The sequence below is a fragment of the Acartia tonsa genome, chromosome 5, assembly GCF_053477335.1.
Source record: "Acartia tonsa isolate MP-2025a chromosome 5, ASM5347733v1, whole genome shotgun sequence".
In the NCBI taxonomy this organism is placed as follows: Eukaryota; Metazoa; Arthropoda; class Copepoda; order Calanoida; family Acartiidae; genus Acartia; species Acartia tonsa.
In genome coordinates, this window is record NC_137264.1 from 35,037,301 (window position 1) to 35,054,794 (window position 17,494).

Consider the following 17,494-nt stretch of genomic DNA (forward strand, 5'->3'; position numbering starts at 1 on the left):
TTTTCAGAAGTGAGATTAGACTGTGATAGATAAAATGGCTGTGAGCGAGACGGAACCTTTGGTTCAACCTGATAGAAAACAAAGGTAGAAATAAATATCTACATACCTACATGATTGAAAATTGCTGTTATATTTTTTGCGTTTGCTAGGTATAGTTTTCTCATGTGTATAGGGATGAGATACTACCAATCATTATAATATTGGTATTATTAGTTTTTGAATAGTGTATATTGCATTTATGTTCACATTTATAAGGAAATGGTACAAAAGTTTTGTTACGTGTTGCAGGCGGGGGTGTATTTTCTGCTTGGGATCCCCGGCTAAAAAGGGGAGGGGGGAAATAAATAAATCAGTCCTGGTTTTATTGAGCAATATGTATAATTTATATAGTGAAATTGAGAAGAAAACTTTAATTAACTCGTTGTACTGCAAGAATTCAGAAGAAGGGGGGGGGGGATCTTACTTCATTATTTTTATAATTTGAAATATATTTGCATCCGGGTAAAAAATCTTGCGCAGAATATACATCCTTGGTGGCAGGCGTCCTTCTTTTCATCCTATGAAGTCCTAATAGTTATTGTAATAAGGTTAAATATGGGATAAGTGGTTGTATATATAAATTAACTAAGTTGAGCTAAAACTATGTATAATAAAAATATCCTTATATAAAAGTAACTGCGGCATAGTTTCTAGTATATCTCAATAAATTCTTAATTGAATTCGCTTTTGATACCTTACAAGATTTTCAATAATAATTCTGGCAAATCCTTACCTTATTTTAGTAAATGACATTTTGAATAACCGTACTCATACCTATTCTCTTTATTTCAGTACCCATTCTGTGAATGGTGAAAGAATACTTGGTCAGTTGAGGGCATTGAAAGCCAGCTATGGTGTGGTGCCAAATCAATCAATTACTGGGGTTACAATAAGGTAGAAGATTAGGGATATTATTGTTTTGTTGACTAATATGTTCTCCATTAATGGGTTAAATAGTTTGGAATTTATCTAATCCTACCTGGAGCTTGCTCATTAATGCTTGCCTGCCTGTACATCAGGCGGAGTCCTTTAATCATTCTTAGCAAAGTAAGTTAGCATCAAATTGTATCTTTGGAGTTAAAGTTAACATTTTTTAGTTTCTATTAAGTGGACTTAAAATCATAACTCTTTCAGTCACCATGTGGAATTTTAGTATAGATTTAGAAAGATGCATGAAAAGAAAGTTGCATAAATAGATAGAAAGTTGAAAAGAGAAAATACATAGGATTTTCATTCCTGTATTTTTTACTTTTAATAAAAAATTTGTCGAATAAAGCTTAATCGAGGGGGTAGACATTAAAATGTTAACTATACTTGTAATTGAAACCAAAGTTTTTTTTTAAATGCACTCTTATCATTTAACGACTTAAAAACTTTGGGAAATTTTAAAAATCACGATAAGTTGATTCCAACAAACAGTGTCTAAATTTTTAACGTATAATTCTATTTTAGTGAGTGTGTTGTTTAAGTTTTGATTGTCATAATGGGGGATGAAGTACATCCAGTTATTGTCCTGTCCATTGTCTTATCTCTTAAGATCCCTGGCCTTATTGTATTATTTATGTTAATAAAACTGTTGAGCATGATTTTATTTGTATGTAGAGTATTTGCTGAGAACTCTGTGGACACAACTCTGGGCAGGAGAGAACAGATTTATGTGGAACCTGAAGAAAAGTAACAATTTCTTATTCCTATATAAAAGAAAGCTTTAGTTTTCATTAACCGATGGACCGATTTGGTTCTCATCTATTGTGAATTTCGTAAAGGTTTAGGAAAGGTTTATAACTATTTTCGTGGAGGGTAATTACATCCAAGAGAGAACACGCATGAAAAATTGTAACTTTTTTTATCTTAAAAAAAAATGGTATGGAAAATGAAATTAATAGATACTTGTACGTCAATAAATTTAACTTTTCATTTGCGTTTGCTTAAATATAATTTCGTACAACTTTAGATTTTATATCAATGCTCGACTGATTTCCAATAGAAGGTTTTCCTTACTAAGATATTGCAATCAACGTTTTAGTGTATATTAATTTTCATGAGGTTATAATTCAACAAGACACTTTTGTCCAAAATATTTCAAGGGCATTTTTTTATTAAGGGTCGGCAGAATAGTTGAGAAGTACTTGGACCTGTTGAGTGTTGAAAGTAATTGTCCACTTGTCATAAAGGTAATACTGATAAGATTCATTACCATTACCTCATGGGAAATATGGGCAAAGAATGTGGGTGACCTCCGCTCGACTCTTAATATCTTGATTTATTCTGCGTTTTTTCCTTTTAAGTGCCTTGTTGAGCAAACTCTCCCCCCCCCCCCCCTTACAAATTGAAAATAGGGGGGGGGGGGGGGGGGGTTAGTGTTGCATTTGTTTGTTTAGTACTTTAGGTTAGATTATAATGGGTATCTGATAGGCAATAAAAACAACTTATTATAATTATAATATTACATTCCAGATAGCTTTCTTGAATACACATCGATTCTTATATACATTAAATATAATATGTGTTTCGATTTTCTTTCTATCTAGGACAAATCTGGATGTATTCTGGACCAAGATATGACCGTAGCCGATGCGGGCATTGTTGAGGATGATGTTCTTTACCTGGAACAAGGTAATCGCTTCTTCTATTTTTAATTTGTGTATTTGGAAAAAAGGATGGGTTTATGGAACAATGTCCTCTTCTCCCTTTTAATTGAGTTTATTGGGTTCCATTATAAAATACAACGGAACTTATGTTGCACTGCTCTGCTCATCGATCCAGCAATATTATCAGCTTACGCATCTGCTGGTAAATTCACGACAAAATAATGTGCTGTACGTACATTGTACAGCTAGAAGTACACGCCACACGGCTAGAGATAACGCTCATAAAACCAGACTTTTTAAAATATTTACTTGTCTGCTTAGGTTACCTAGGTTATAATGGGTCCTGGCCGTGAGCAGCAAACCAAGTTAACCTATAAAGACATAAATATTCTTTCATATTTCCTAATACTCTGTTAATTAATTTTACTATGTACAGATGCTGTTACAGGTGAGCGTGCTATCTGGGCTCCATGGACAGGTTGCTGGAAACCAACCTCTCTTGTTCTCATCTTTGGACTCTGTATACTAGGTAGGATAATACCCTGGGTAGAGAGATTGGTTGATCATTGATTGCTTTATTTGATCATCACAATGATTTGATTGCCTAAATTTAGTTTAACTGCATAATAATGGATATATGGCTCTTATTTAATTGCCGAGACATTGCCATTAACATCTGTGTACATATTTATTTATTACAGGTAACGTACGTTAGTTGAAGATTATTTTATTTTGAAAGTTTTCCTAAAATCTACCTACAATACTAGGATGTGCTTTGGCATTGTATATGAAAGAACCCGAGCAGCCATTTGTCTACACTGTACTGCTAGATGCTGGGTCTGTCCATACATCTGTTTTTGTGTACAGGTAAGCTATACCCTTTTCATGGAACGTCTTCTTTTGTATTTATTAACTATATTAAGTGCTGTGTCTACATAAATCTATTTTTATTTACATGTATACTGGACACTTTTCCATATGGAACGTCTTCCTTTGTATTTTTATTTGTTATATTCTGGGTATGTTCAATCATCTTTTATCGTGTAAAGCTAAACTGGAAACTATTTCTGAAACATTGTTTTATGTTTTAATGTTAAACTAAGTACCTCTTTCCGGTTAATGTTGAGCTATGCGTTTTTTTAATAGGTGTTTTTATCATTGTCGCAATTCCGATTGTCTCTTTTAAAAGAATAAACCCTTTTTAAATAGTATAATATATAAAAAAAATAAACTTACCTATCTATTCAAATATTCAGGTATTCTCGGAAAGTGCACGATACAGCAGTTATTGAACAAGTTCTAAACTGTGAAATTGGAAACCAGGTATTATTCAGAGATCTTAAGGGATAACCTGATAACCTCGGGAGAGGTGGTGATCTTCCTGGGCTGCACAGCCAACTTGTTGATCACCAAGGCCAGACTCTGGGTCCGTCACCTCATACCTCATCTTCTCCACCTTCCCCGCTCTCTCTCTCTACCTCTCCTCCCCTCTCAATAGAGCTTACAGTCAATAGACAATGGACTAAATATTGGTGTACATCCTTTATTTGATGAACAAAGTTTCCCCTCCTGTAAATTAGAATTATTTGTGGAAAAGATTAGACTGTTTTTACCAATCAATTAAGATTTAATAAAAGTACCCTCTAGGTCGGTTTAAAGCCACGAATGAGAGAACTTGATATAGAAGTGCACAAATCTTAATTCTTTATGTTTGTTGCATTAGGTTGGAATTTCCTCATTTGCCAACCATCCAGAACTTCTTATCAAATATTTTAACTCCACTTGCTTTAGGTAAATCTTACTTACAATTTTCTTTATTCTTATACATGTACAAACTTTTGTAAAAACATTCTTATGGGTGCATCTCATTCTTTTACATAAAAACCATAGTTACTTCCCTGTTGCCTGCTAATAAGGAATAGAAATCAGAATCCACATCTAAACCTTTTTTTGAAATAATAAGCCAAAACAAGAATCTGAATTTGGGTTTGAATCCGGTTTTGCGACGAGTGCTTCAAATTGTCATCCTTACTGTACATGCTTTTGTTAATGTAAACCAATCTTGTTTATAGATCTGCTGTTGATATGGTTTACGAGGAACATGATATTGCAGCCCCTGTCGTATTAGCTGGGTAAGTTTCATACTCAGATACAATATCTACATATAGACAGCTGTATAGTTCGATAGGTACCTAGAATAACTAAGGGTAAATGCTAAAATCTCTAAAAAATAGGTTAAATTAATATGTTACGTAAAACCCGAATAATATATATTAGTTATTATTAGATTTAGCTTTTGTCCTTATATAAATATCTTTATATTAGAACTGCTGGAATGAGAGTACTGTCTATAACCTCTCCCCTGGAGACACAATGGATCATGGGTAACCTCACGATGGCCCTGACAAAGCTAGCAAACAACCAGAGGGAGGTGTATGTCAAAATTATCTCTGGAATGTCAGAGGTAATGTTATTGATTTCCATTAAAAATATCGAGTTAATTTACAACCGATATTTAGCCTGTCTGAGCTAGCAAAATAACTGTAACACCTGTCATATTTAGAGAGGACTTTGAAATTAGCATGTTAGACATAGCATAAATATTTTATTTGATCAAGGAGGTATAATACAGGTAACATGTGTCTGGGTTGAAACAAAGTCTATATCCCAAAAAAATGACAAAATAATCTTTCCAATTGAAGCCTATTTTTAGGCTATTGAAACCTTCTATTTTTTTATTTTAAAGAAGAAAAGGACAATTCTAGAACTTGTACTGGCTCCTAACCTTTGGGGCCCTATCCTAGAATAAAAAATAGGCAATAGTGGTTGCTGTTGAAACTGTTATGTATCATATTTAGGGTCTTGCCGGCTGGGTTACCGCTAACTACCTTGGCGAGACATTAATTAAAGACCCGAAGGAATTTAATGATATGGCAGTGAAAGGTCTTACTTATGGAGCCTTGGATTGGGGCGGGGCATCGGCACAAATTACGATGGAGGTAATATTATTATAGATTAGATTTTTAATTTTATGCAATTTAGAGCATTAATGACAGACTGACGGAAAAAGCGATATGTAGAGTAGATGCTCATGGATCAGAAAAACCTTCATTAAAAAAATCAGCTGTCTATCAGCCGAGAGAAACTCACGTTTTTTCTCAAGTCTTTATTGGCAGGCGGATAGGCAGACAGACATTTCAAATTATTAAGTCGCTACGCTACTAAATAGGCGTACATTTAATTTTGTTATTTATTAGGTTCCAATTAGTGATGCCAACTATGATGTAACCCTGTATGGAGCAAATCATCATTTATTCACTGTTTCTCATCTCTGCTATGGGCAGGTCCGTTCTTCATTATGATTTATCATTTCTTCTTTTTAGTCCTTATTTTTTAAAACTTTTAAATCAGACCAATACTATAATATGACTCGCAACAAGGACACATAATACATAAAGACACTAAAAATAGCCTAAAACCATCCCGGGACCTTTATGTTGATTCAATAAAATGAAAAACTCAATCTGTTCAGTAACCACCGACAAATATAAACCTCACTACTTTATTTTAGAAAATGGCTATATATCGTCACCGGGCCCAACTGGTGTACGAGGCCTATCTTGAAACTGGCTTGTTGAAGAGGAGGTAATAATCCACCATCTTCCAAGTCTTCTTACAATACAACCAATATTACATTTAAAAATATTTTCCATCAAATCAAAGAATAGAGGGCACAAGCTATTAGTAACTTTTAAATTGGGTCTTTTAATATCATCCAAAAGCGTCGGAAATATAAACAAAGCCAAGTCGCTACAAAAGAACAGAAAGTAATTTGCTGCTAATAGACTAAAAAGGTCCCCACACTTAACTTGGGCAAGGTAGTTGTCTGGGTTATACAATATACATCTACCTATACTTACCCTAAAGTAAACATAGATCTGACTTTTATTGTCTATCATGTTTCCCTTTATATTTAACTGACTGACATTAAAATTGTAGTTTTACTATGTTACTTTATAGATTAAGTTAATATTAGATTGTATTTTTCTTATATTATTTAAGGCTTGAAGAACCTTGCGGACCAAAAGAAAGCATCAAAGAACACACATTCAAAGGAATCTTTTATTTAATAATTTAATTATATCCATAACTTTTTTATCCCCTTCTTTAAACTGTTTTTAACCTATTTTTGAATAAGGGGTCAAAAATATACTAGGACACCTATAGAATCAGACTGCAGAGCCCAAATTTGAATTAAGTCCTCAATAAACTTTTTTTGGGGGATTTAAAAATTAATTTTTAGTGTTGCTGTAATCATGTTGACCGAAGCAAAAGCTCTTTTTTTACTTCGGGTAATATTGTGGCTTACAGAACATTTTTATATAATTCACTTTATATTGATACAATAAAAAAAACATTACTCTGTTCATTGGAAATAATTTTTTTTTCCAAAACAATTAATTTCATTGAAAAATCTAACATTTACAATAAAACAAATAATTCTGAAATCTAACCAATAAGAAGTCTTGTTTTATTTCAATTCCTAACAATTCAAAAAAAGAGTGTTTTCACAAAGTGACTTATTTCCAATGTAGTTAAATAATTTTTATTTAATTAAAATGAAAAGAATGAAAACCATACACATAAAAGATACATTCTTTTTAAAATTATTTTAAAAAATAAGTTTGAATAATCTTATTTTATAACGCATTTGTATATGTGACAAAAATAAATTTGTTGTATTGCATAAACATTTGTTGTCATTTAACCCTTTACAGCCATTTTTTATGTTTTTAAAATAAGTAAGAGAACACAAACATGTTAATGTTAATTCGTTGATATATTATAAAGAATTAACTTTTTAGTGAATTTTTATAGTAAAATCATAAGGCCTAATTTTACTCTATACCAGAATACAATATTTATGAAGCAAAACACTCTAAAAGCTACGAATTTTACCCAAATAAAAAAAACCTTTTGCTTCGGTCAAAATGATCACGGCAACAGTAAAAATTAATATTTAAATCCCCCCAAAAGTTTATTGGGGATTTAATTCAAATTTAGGCTCTGCAGTCTGATTCTACTGGTGTCATAGTATATTTTTTATATACGTTTTAAAAATAGGTTAAAAACAGTTTAATAGCAAAGCCTTCAGAGACTAAATTTAAGTTACGAGTTGTCTGTTATTATTTACCAGGATTTTTATTAGCTAATCGTCTTTACAGGCCTAAAGGTTAAGGCATTCAAAATAATTGAGATTAAGAGGTATAATCCAACTAAACAAGGAAAAATTAAGGCTATATTTGCTTCAATATTGTTTACTTTCAAATGTTTTTTCCATATGCTGTTTAAAAGTCAACTTTAGATAAATATTTAAACTGTTTTTAACCTATTTTTAAAACGTATATAAAAAATATACTATGACACCAGTAAAATCAGACTGCAGAGCCTAAATTTGAATTAGGTCCCCAATAAACTTTTTTGGGGGATTTAAATACTAATTTTTACTGTTGCCGTGGTCATTTTGACCAAAGCAAAAGGTCTTTTTTTTTATTTGGGTAAAATTTGTAGCTTTTAGAGTGTTTTGCTTCATAAATATTGTATTCTGGTATAGAGTAAAATTAGGCCTTATGATTTTACTATAAAAATTCACTAAAAAGTTTAATCTTTACAATATACCAATGAATTAACATTAACATGTTTGTGTTCGTTCTTCTATTTTAAACACATAAAAATTGGCTGTAAAGGGTTAAAGGGGGGGGGGGGGGCGAAAGTGACACTTTTTGAAACCAAAACTAAAAGTCAACAAAGGAACTCAACTAAAAAAAGAGTTACAGGTCTGAGATTTTGCATGGCAGTTGCTTTATAGAATATTTTAAAATATAGAACTGTGAAGAAACAGCGGCGCAACCGCTGTTTCCCGCCGAAATTTTTTTTTGCCTTTTCTCGGCGGTTTTCGGCGGTTGCGACGCCGTTTCTTCACAGTTCCATATTGTACCCCTACAAAGCAACTGCCATGCAAAATGTCAGACCTGTAACTCTTTTTTTTGTTGAGTTCCTTTGACTTTTAGTTTAGGTTTCAAAAAGTGTCACTTTCGCCCCCCCCCCCCCCCCCTTTGATGACAAGATGACATGATGTCAACAAATGTTTATGCAATACAACAAAATTATTTTTGACACATATACAAATATGATATAAAATAAGATTATTCAAACTTATTTTTTTTAAATATTTTTAAAAAGTATGTATCTTTTACGTGTATAGTTTTCATTCTTTTCATTTTAATTAAATAAAAATTATTTAACTACATTTAAATAAGTCACTTTGTGAAAACACTCTTTTGGAAATTCTAAATAATTTAAATGAAACAAGAAATCTAATTGGTTTAACTTTAGCATTATGTGTTTTATTGTATTATGTTAATTTTTTTACTGAAATTGATTGTTTTAGAAAAAAAATTATTTCCATCGAACAGAGTAGAGTTTTTTTATTATTGTATTGATATAAACTGAATCATATAAAAATTGTTCTGTAAGAAACAATTTAACCCCAAACTAAAAGTTGCTTTTGCTCCCGTCAAAATGATCACAGCAACATATAAAATTAATTTTTAAATCCCCCCAAAAAAGTTTATTGGGGACTTAATTCAAATTTGGGCTCTGCAGTCTGATTCTACTGGTGTCATAGTATATTTTTGATATATGATTAAAAAATAGGTTAAAAAAAGTTTAATAAAAGATTTCCTATAGATTTGTTTGGAACTGCGTGTACAAAATTCACGGATGCCGAGTTTATGGGCAAAGTTGTAAGTATTTTTATTATTCTGCACTGAATACTCATCAATTTCATATTCCATTAACAAAAATTTCGTTAATTTTCAATCTTCATCCTGTTATAATACCCACACAAGACTGTGTTCATTATATAAAAAACAGATAAATTATTGTTGTTGATTATACAACAACTTTTTGTTTTAGAATAAGTCAAAGGGAAGGATTCAGTTTATTGGAACTGGAAATGTAACCCAATGTCATGCACATGCCTCCATTCCATTTAATTATACTCTTTGTACACAAAGGTAATTATACTGTTTGTACCCAAAGGTTATAATAATTAGTTATGCTCTTTGCTCCTAAAGGTATTAATCCTTTGCATAAAATAGGTAATAACACTCTTTGTTTACATACAAAGGTTATTATACTCATTACAACCAAAGGTAATTATACTCTTTGCATACAAAGGTTATTATACTATTTACACCCAAAGGTAATAATACTCTTTGCAACCAAAGGTAATCATACTCTTTGCATTCAAAGGTCATTATGCTCTTTGCATCTAAAGGTAATAACACTCTTTGCAACCAAAGTTGATAATACTCTTTGCATCTAAAGGTAATGATAATACTCTTAGCATCCAAAGGTATTAGGTATACCTAGTACCTAGTTAGTTATACTCTTTGAATCCAAAGGTGATTATACTCTTTGCATCCAAAGGTAATTACACTCTTTGTACACAAAAGTGAGTACACTTTTTAATTAAACTCTTTTATCTAAAAGTAATAATAATTAAGTTTGTCGTTCGTCGCAATAATGGTTGCAATAGCTAGGAGAAATTTTTTAGTTTCATTATTTCTTTTGCATAGAGAGTATTGAAAGAAGACATTTAATTTCTTATTCGTTTGCTTAAAAACATAAGCTATTTTTGTTTATTAAATCTAGATTAGATTTTACAAACTTTCAGTGACCTACCAACAATTGTAATTTAGAGAAGATGCAAGTTTGGGTTGTAATTCTATTTATCGTCTAATGTCCATGCTTTTTTTCTAAACATTTGATTCTTATTTTAGATTCATCCAGTACACTGAAGACTCAGTTTGTTTAAACCCTTCAGAAATCCGACCTCCTCCCAAAAGACCATTTTACGCCTTTTCAACCTACTGGTATCTGATAGATGCCTTGGACCTACCAACCACACATTCTATGCAAGAGTAAGTATTCTATCTGAGAACCGGAGACTTAAAGAGGAGTATGCACGAACGAAAGCATGTGATTCTAAGCACCTTCCAGCATTGATTCTAAGCACCTTCCAGCATTGATTCTAAAATGTTTAGAACTTTTAGAAATACTGCTGGAAGGTGCTTAGAATCACTTGCTCTCGTTCGTGCATACTCCTCTTTTGTTTTATATTTCCGGCTTCGTTGCTTAGTATAGTTGTGATCCTTGCTCAAATATTTACATTTTTATAAATAGAGGAAGGTACATTAAACTGTAAATTACTCTTGTACTCAAAGTTTATTTATTATTGTTGATGTTCAGAGTAGATCCATATTAGAATTAGTCGAAGCGACCTGTTGTCAAACAAAATATTTTAAACGTTTTTAGTAGCGAAGCTACTCTATAATTTTAAATGTCCGTAAACGTTTTGGGAAAACGTGATTTTCTCGGCTATTTTTTAAGATAGACGACTGAAATTTTCAGTGATTAAATAAGTCTACATTCTTCATGTTTTCACCAAGTTTGATTAAGATTTGCTCATTAGTTGGGGTACTAGATCGATTCCTAGATTTTTATGCTTTTGTGATTTTATCAATTCCTACTTAAGACAGACAGCTGAAATTTTTAGGAATTCAATAAGTTCACATTCTACATATTTCCATATTTATTTTCATTTGCATATTAGTTGGGGTGCTAGATCGATTACTAGGTTTTCCTGTAAAGGGGTAGTTTCACGAGAGGCATTTGAACTTAATTTAGTGAACCGCATATTTTTTCCTGGTTAATTGGTAAAGCTATATTTACTTGAAAATCGTCTTTTTAAATTGCATATATCACAAAAAGACGATTTTCAAGTTTTGATATTTTCATAACTACGTGGTAGAAAATTGAAATTCTTTCAAATATATGCCATATAAATATAGTTTAACCCATTAACTAGCAAAAAATATGCGGTTCACTAAATTAAGTTCAAATGCTTTTCGTGAAACTACCCCTTTAATTTACAGAAGAGGTAATTTTGTTTGTTATCATTGGGGATGTATTGTATATTAAATTATCGTCCTTTGCATCTAAATGAAATATTATTTAAGGTACAAAGAGAAAGTTCATGAAATGTGTATTACACCAAGGTAAGGTTTTTATTAAATGTTTGATAATTTTGTTAGATGGAGGAAGTCCTTTAAACATTTTTGCTGTTTTGATCAAAATTCAACTGAATATTCGTTTCAAAGACCGCAAGAAATAGATAATAGCTAATAATTGACATTTATCCTGCGGAAATAAGATTAGCTCTCACCTGGTCTGGGTAGAGATGTTGTCTGTGTCCAGCCTCCACGGGTTTTAGGCGGGCTCGTCGCCAGGCTTGGCGGTCAGCCTGGCCCGCCTACTTTTCAGGATAACTGTGAAACCAGGTGATAACTAAGAGGCACTAAGCCCGGACCATTTTACAGTTTGGAAAGAGACATGACTTTTTAGCTGCTGTTGACTATTTATAACTTTAGGCATAGGCATAATATGAAATGATAAAAGGGGGGGGGGGGGCGAAAGTGACACTTTTTGAAACTAAAACTAAAAGTTAAAGGAACTCAACTAAAAAAAGAGTTACAGGTCTGACATTTTGCATGGCAGTTGCTTTATAGGGGTACAATATGGAACTGTGAAGAAACGGCGTCGCAACCGCCGAAATCCGCCGAGAAAAGGCAAAAAAAATTTCGGCGGGAAACGGGGGTTTTTGGCGGTTGCGCCGCCGTTTCTTCACAGTTCCATATTTTACCCCTATAAAGCAACTGCCATGCAAAATCTCAGACCTGTAACTTTTTTTTTAGTTGAGTTCCTTTGTTGACTTTTAGTTTTGGTTTCAAAAAGTGTCACTTTCGCCTCCCCCCTTTGTAGCTTCTCTTCAACTTGAGATTTGTCATCAGTCTAAAAAGATAAAAACACATTAAACCATGTGTGCGCTGTAAATTATTGTTTAAAATACACTGAAAACTAGCCTACATATCCCAAATGGTTATAAATACTAATAGTTTAATATTTTAAATATAATGATATATTACTACATTATAACAGCTTATATTACCACCAACGAAATTAATAATTCTGTACGCAATAACAGCTGTCGATGAGGGTCACACAGTAGAATTGACGACCTCTACACCATACCTTTTTCCTGACATTATAAGCCACAGAATTTATAATATGTTTTATTGTGCTCAACCTTATATACTTAAAGGACCCGCCTATTGAAAGCTGGAATCGAAGAAAAGGTGGTGGATTCTGCCTGTTTCAAAGCTCTCTTCATGCTTCAGCTTCTAATTGAGGGATATCACTTTAATCAACACAGCTATGAACAAATTCAGGTTGCTTTTTTTAAAGTCTTTTTTTTTATCACAAATAGTATTCTAAAAATTTAAAGACTCAAAACCTTTGAATATTATAGGCATGTTATTTTAATTCAAACAAAGAAAATGGTGTCATAACTTTGTGCCCTAAAATGTCTGTCTGTTATTTTCTTTCAAATGGTTTTAGCAGATATTTGAAAAAATTTCCAAAATATTAGAAGTTGTAAAATTAATTTTCTTTCAAGTTCGTAAGAGATTTAAATGGAGCCGAAGTTGGGTGGACTCTGGGCCATACAATTATCTCCAGCAACTCTATGCCTGCAGTTACACCCACTGAATATATTAGGTACATGTAGTATAGCTCAGATAGATAGATAGATAGATAAAAGGGGGGGGGGGTAATGCAACCATCTCGTAATCAGTGAGCAAATGGCACTTAGAATTCGAATTTTGATCTGAAATTTTGCATGAGTAATCCTTGGTAGGTCTATTTTCTCTAAATCATCAAACAAAAAGTTGAAAAAGTAATGGTTAACGGCTTAGCCGTTTTTTGGCTTTTTTTAGGGCAAATCTGCCATAAATTATGTGGGAATCAACTTTTTGAAACATATTTTTGCTTTAAATCATGTGAATTGATACAAAAAAAAATTTAAAAAATTTTTAGTACCAGCAACTAGCGGCTAGAACCGTTTGAAAACGTTTTGGAGCAGCAAAGAGTATTATGTGGAGATAGGTTTCGTGATGATTTGCCTTGAATGTATTTTTAAAATGGCTAAACGGCTGAGCCGCCAGCCGTTAGCCGTTACTTTTTTTTTTAACTTTTGTTCAATTTAGGGAAAAAAACCTACCAAGGATTACTCATGCAAAATTTCAGATCAAAATTCGAATTCTAAGTGCCATTTGCTCCAGCTTATACCAATAACGAAATTAATTCGGGAAAAAATCACAAAACCTATACGTGTTTTTCAGCTGTCGTTGGGGGGCAACACATCGTAAAATTGACGACCTCTCCATTTGCCCCCCAAATATTATTTTCGATTTATTTTGCTTGTTGGTTATACCTTATTCCTGCATTTGCTCACTGATTACGAGATGGTTGTATTACCCCCCCCCCCCCCCTTATCTCCAGTAACTCTATACCTGCAGTTTTACTCACTGAATATATTAGGTACATGTAGCTTAGATAGATAGATGGATAGATACAATTATCTCCAGCAACTCTATGCCTGCAGTTACACCCACTGAATATATTAGGTATATGTAGTATAGCTCAGATAGATAGATAGATAGATAAAAGGGGGGGGGGGGGGGTAATGCAACCATCTCGTAATCAGTGAGCAAATGGCACTTAGAATTCGAATTTTGATCTGAAATTTTGCATGAGTAATCCTTGGTAGGTCTATTTTCTCTAAATCATCAAACAAAAAGTTGAAAAAGTAATGGTTAACGGCTTAGCCGTTTTTTGGCTTTTTTTAGGGCAAATCTGCCATAAATTATGTGGGAATCAACTTTTTGAAACATATTTTTGCTTTAAATCATGTGAATTGATACAAAAAATTTTTTAAAAAAATTTTAGTACCAGCAACTAGCGGCTAGAACCGTTTGAAAACGTTTTGGAGCAGCAAAGAGTATTATGTGGAGATAGGTTTCGTGATGATTTGCCTTGAATGTATTTTTAAAATGGCTAAACGGCTGAGCCGCCAGCCGTTAGCCGTTACTTTTTTTTTAACTTTTTGTTCAATTTAGGGAAAAAAACCTACCAAGGATTACTCATGCAAAATTTCAGATCAAAATTCGAATTCTAAGTGCCATTTGCTCCAGCTTATACCAATAACGAAATTAATTCGGGAAAAAATCACAAAACCTATACGTGTTTTTCAGCTGTCGTTGGGGGGCAACACATCGTAAAATTGACGACCTCTCCATTTGCCCCCCAAATATTATTTTCGATTTATTTTGCTTGTTGGTTATACCTTATTCCTGCATTTGCTCACTGATTACGAGATGGTTGTATTACCCCCCCCCCCCCTATCTCCAGTAACTCTATACCTGCAGTTTTACTCACTGAATATATTAGGTACATGTAGCTTAGATAGATAGATGGATAGATACAATTATCTCCAGCAACTCTATGCCTGCAGTTACACCCACTGTGTGTGCTAACTACTGCACCGGAAAAAATGGCCTGTTTTAAGCCATATCAACCTTTTTTGCACTCAAAAAAGGAAATCCAGGTTATTTGTATATTAACCAGCAGCTACTACTACTACTATCTATGGGTTTTGTAGTCAAAAGTGAAGGTAAAGGCTAAAAATAGCTTAAACCCATCCCTAGACTTAAATCTGGAAAATAGATTAGCCTAAAACCGCCATGGCACCTACATATGTGAAGCTTACCCTAAATAAAGACCCTAATCGAGTATTTATTGAGATATTAAGCTTCAGACAAAAAAAAACATTACTACTTTATTTAAGTGGATACATGAACAAATATTAGGAAAACTTTCTTGCATAAAAATTAACATCAGAGTTTTTGAAAACACATGAACTAAACTTTTTTGATAAATATTGATGTGAAAATGTAAAGGGGGGGGGGGTTTTAATGCAACCATCTCGTAATCAATGTATGAATGGCACTTAGAATTCTAATTTTGATCTGAAATTTTGCATGAGTAATCCTTGGTAGGTCTATTTTCCCTAAATCGAACAAAAAGTTGGAAAAGTAGCGGCTAACGGCTGGCGGCTAATCCGTTTAGCTATTTGTTGGGTATTTTCAAGCGAAATCCATCACGAAACCTCTCTCCACATAATGCTCCTTTCCGATCCAAAACGTTTTCAAACGGTTCTAGCCGGTAGTTGCTGGTACTAGAAATCTAAAAAATGTTTTTTTGTATCATTTCACATGATTTAAAGCAAAAATATGTTTCAAAAAGTTGATTTCTACGTAATTTATGACAGATTTGCTCTAAAAATAGCCAAAAAACGGCTAAACGGCTAAGCCGTTAGCAGTTACTTTTTCAACTTTTTTTTTATTTAGGGAAAATTGACCTACTCATGCAAAATTTCAGATCAAAATTCGAATTTTAAGTGCCATTTATACATTGATTACGAGATGGTTGCATTAAAAACCCCCCCCTTAGAACAAGTTTTTGGCTTGTAGGTCCTACAGAGCGAAAATTGTCGTAAAAATATTTTTATGCTTTTTATAGTGACATGATGTTCGGAGTCTGTATGATTGGTGTTTTCTGTTGTGTACTTTTCTCTATCTGTGTCATTTGTACTTATCAGGTAAGTTTCATTTTGGTGCAAAGATTTTATTTAGCTGATTTGTAGTTTTCACTTCTTCCACCAATTTAAATATTTTTTCGTGCTTAGGTTTTGTTTAGCCTGTAAGTTTTAGTAAGTAATTTATAAAGTTACTAGCTGATACGCCCCTAGCATCTATGGGCTCTTCAATCGATAGGGCAGAGAGCTAGAAAAATACCTTAAAACCATCCCAAGACCTAAATCTGCAAAAAAATAGCCTAAACAATAACATCACCTATTTGAAGCTTAATTCAAATAGAGAACACAATCGGTTCAGTGGTTTTTTAAAACTGAAATCTTAAACTTCGGACAAAAACCTTTAGTACTTTATACCTATAGCTAGCGGCTACGCCCCTAGAGCCTCTAGGTCAAATTTAATAACCCAATTTCTTATTTTAAATTTTAAAAGAAAAAGTAAAAAAAATTGGAGGGGGGGGGCGAACATTTTTTTTGGGGGGGAGGGGGTTGCCTCCCCTCTCATTTTTAATTTTAGTTAAAGAAATTAAAAAAAAATTGGGGGGGGGATTTTTCATTTTTGGGGGGTTGGGGGTGTCCCACCCCCCAAAAAATAGTTATAAACCTTCCCGGGACCTATGAGAAGCTACCCTTTTAAGGAGAACCCGATCGGTTCAGCGGTTAGCGAGATCCTTCGGTACAGACACACAGACAAACAAACATCCTGTTACTTTAGTATAAGGATAGATAAGGTTTATATGTTTTCTGCACGAAAGGACAGTAATCTTCTCTATCATGATAACTATTCTTGATAGTAATTTATTTCTTGATTGTAGTTTTATTATGATTCATTTATTATATTGTGTACATTATTAATCAACTTTACTATTTACGGCTTTCTACGTATTTCAAGGAGTTTTTTTTGTTTAGTTGACTTTTATACCACATAATACGCAGTCTTAGTAATGAACAAATATTAAAAAATGCTTTATCATCAAACTAATTAGAAATAATGTTTATTATACAGTAGACATGTACAATTAAATCATCTAGAAGATTTAATCTTTTAATTGATATTATTAAAGGTTTATCATTATTTTCATTTGCTATTACAGATGTCAAATTATACTTTTAAAATATCTTAGATTAGAAATTAAGTCGGACACATTTCCTTTCCTTAATGGATGCCTTTTCTCAAAGTGCCTGTTGAGCAATTGACCCCCCTCCCCTCTTAATATTTAAATAAATTAAGAATAAGGCGGTGGTT

At 32.9% G+C, this 17,494-nt stretch overlaps 1 protein-coding gene across 2 annotated transcripts in view; it reads left to right on the plus strand.

Annotated features, from left to right (window-relative positions):
- Positions 1 to 17,494, plus strand: part of LOC145319349 (ectonucleoside triphosphate diphosphohydrolase 8-like) — an 18,316-nt gene continuing 822 nt past the window's right edge. Inside the window, exons 1-22 of one of the 2 annotated variants that reach the window (XM_080161430.1) lie at positions 1 to 84; positions 832 to 933; positions 1,642 to 1,713; positions 2,144 to 2,213; positions 2,571 to 2,655; positions 3,067 to 3,159; positions 3,398 to 3,497; positions 3,887 to 3,953; positions 4,354 to 4,421; positions 4,703 to 4,762; positions 4,956 to 5,094; positions 5,489 to 5,629; positions 5,888 to 5,974; positions 6,202 to 6,275; positions 6,693 to 6,743; positions 9,379 to 9,436; positions 9,609 to 9,709; positions 10,478 to 10,618; positions 11,717 to 11,755; positions 12,859 to 12,985; positions 13,213 to 13,313; positions 16,176 to 16,254. In XM_080161430.1, the coding sequence (XP_080017556.1) occupies positions 35 to 84; positions 832 to 933; positions 1,642 to 1,713; positions 2,144 to 2,213; positions 2,571 to 2,655; positions 3,067 to 3,159; positions 3,398 to 3,497; positions 3,887 to 3,953; positions 4,354 to 4,421; positions 4,703 to 4,762; positions 4,956 to 5,094; positions 5,489 to 5,629; positions 5,888 to 5,974; positions 6,202 to 6,275; positions 6,693 to 6,743; positions 9,379 to 9,436; positions 9,609 to 9,709; positions 10,478 to 10,618; positions 11,717 to 11,755; positions 12,859 to 12,985; positions 13,213 to 13,313; positions 16,176 to 16,254 (1,905 nt within the window). In that variant the 5' untranslated portion in view covers positions 1 to 34. The remainder of the gene's footprint in view (positions 85 to 831; positions 934 to 1,641; positions 1,714 to 2,143; positions 2,214 to 2,570; positions 2,656 to 3,066; positions 3,160 to 3,397; positions 3,498 to 3,886; positions 3,954 to 4,353; positions 4,422 to 4,702; positions 4,763 to 4,955; positions 5,095 to 5,488; positions 5,630 to 5,887; positions 5,975 to 6,201; positions 6,276 to 6,692; positions 6,744 to 9,378; positions 9,437 to 9,608; positions 9,710 to 10,477; positions 10,619 to 11,716; positions 11,756 to 12,858; positions 12,986 to 13,212; positions 13,314 to 16,175; positions 16,255 to 17,494) is intronic. The other variant, XM_080161431.1, reaches the window with a different exon arrangement.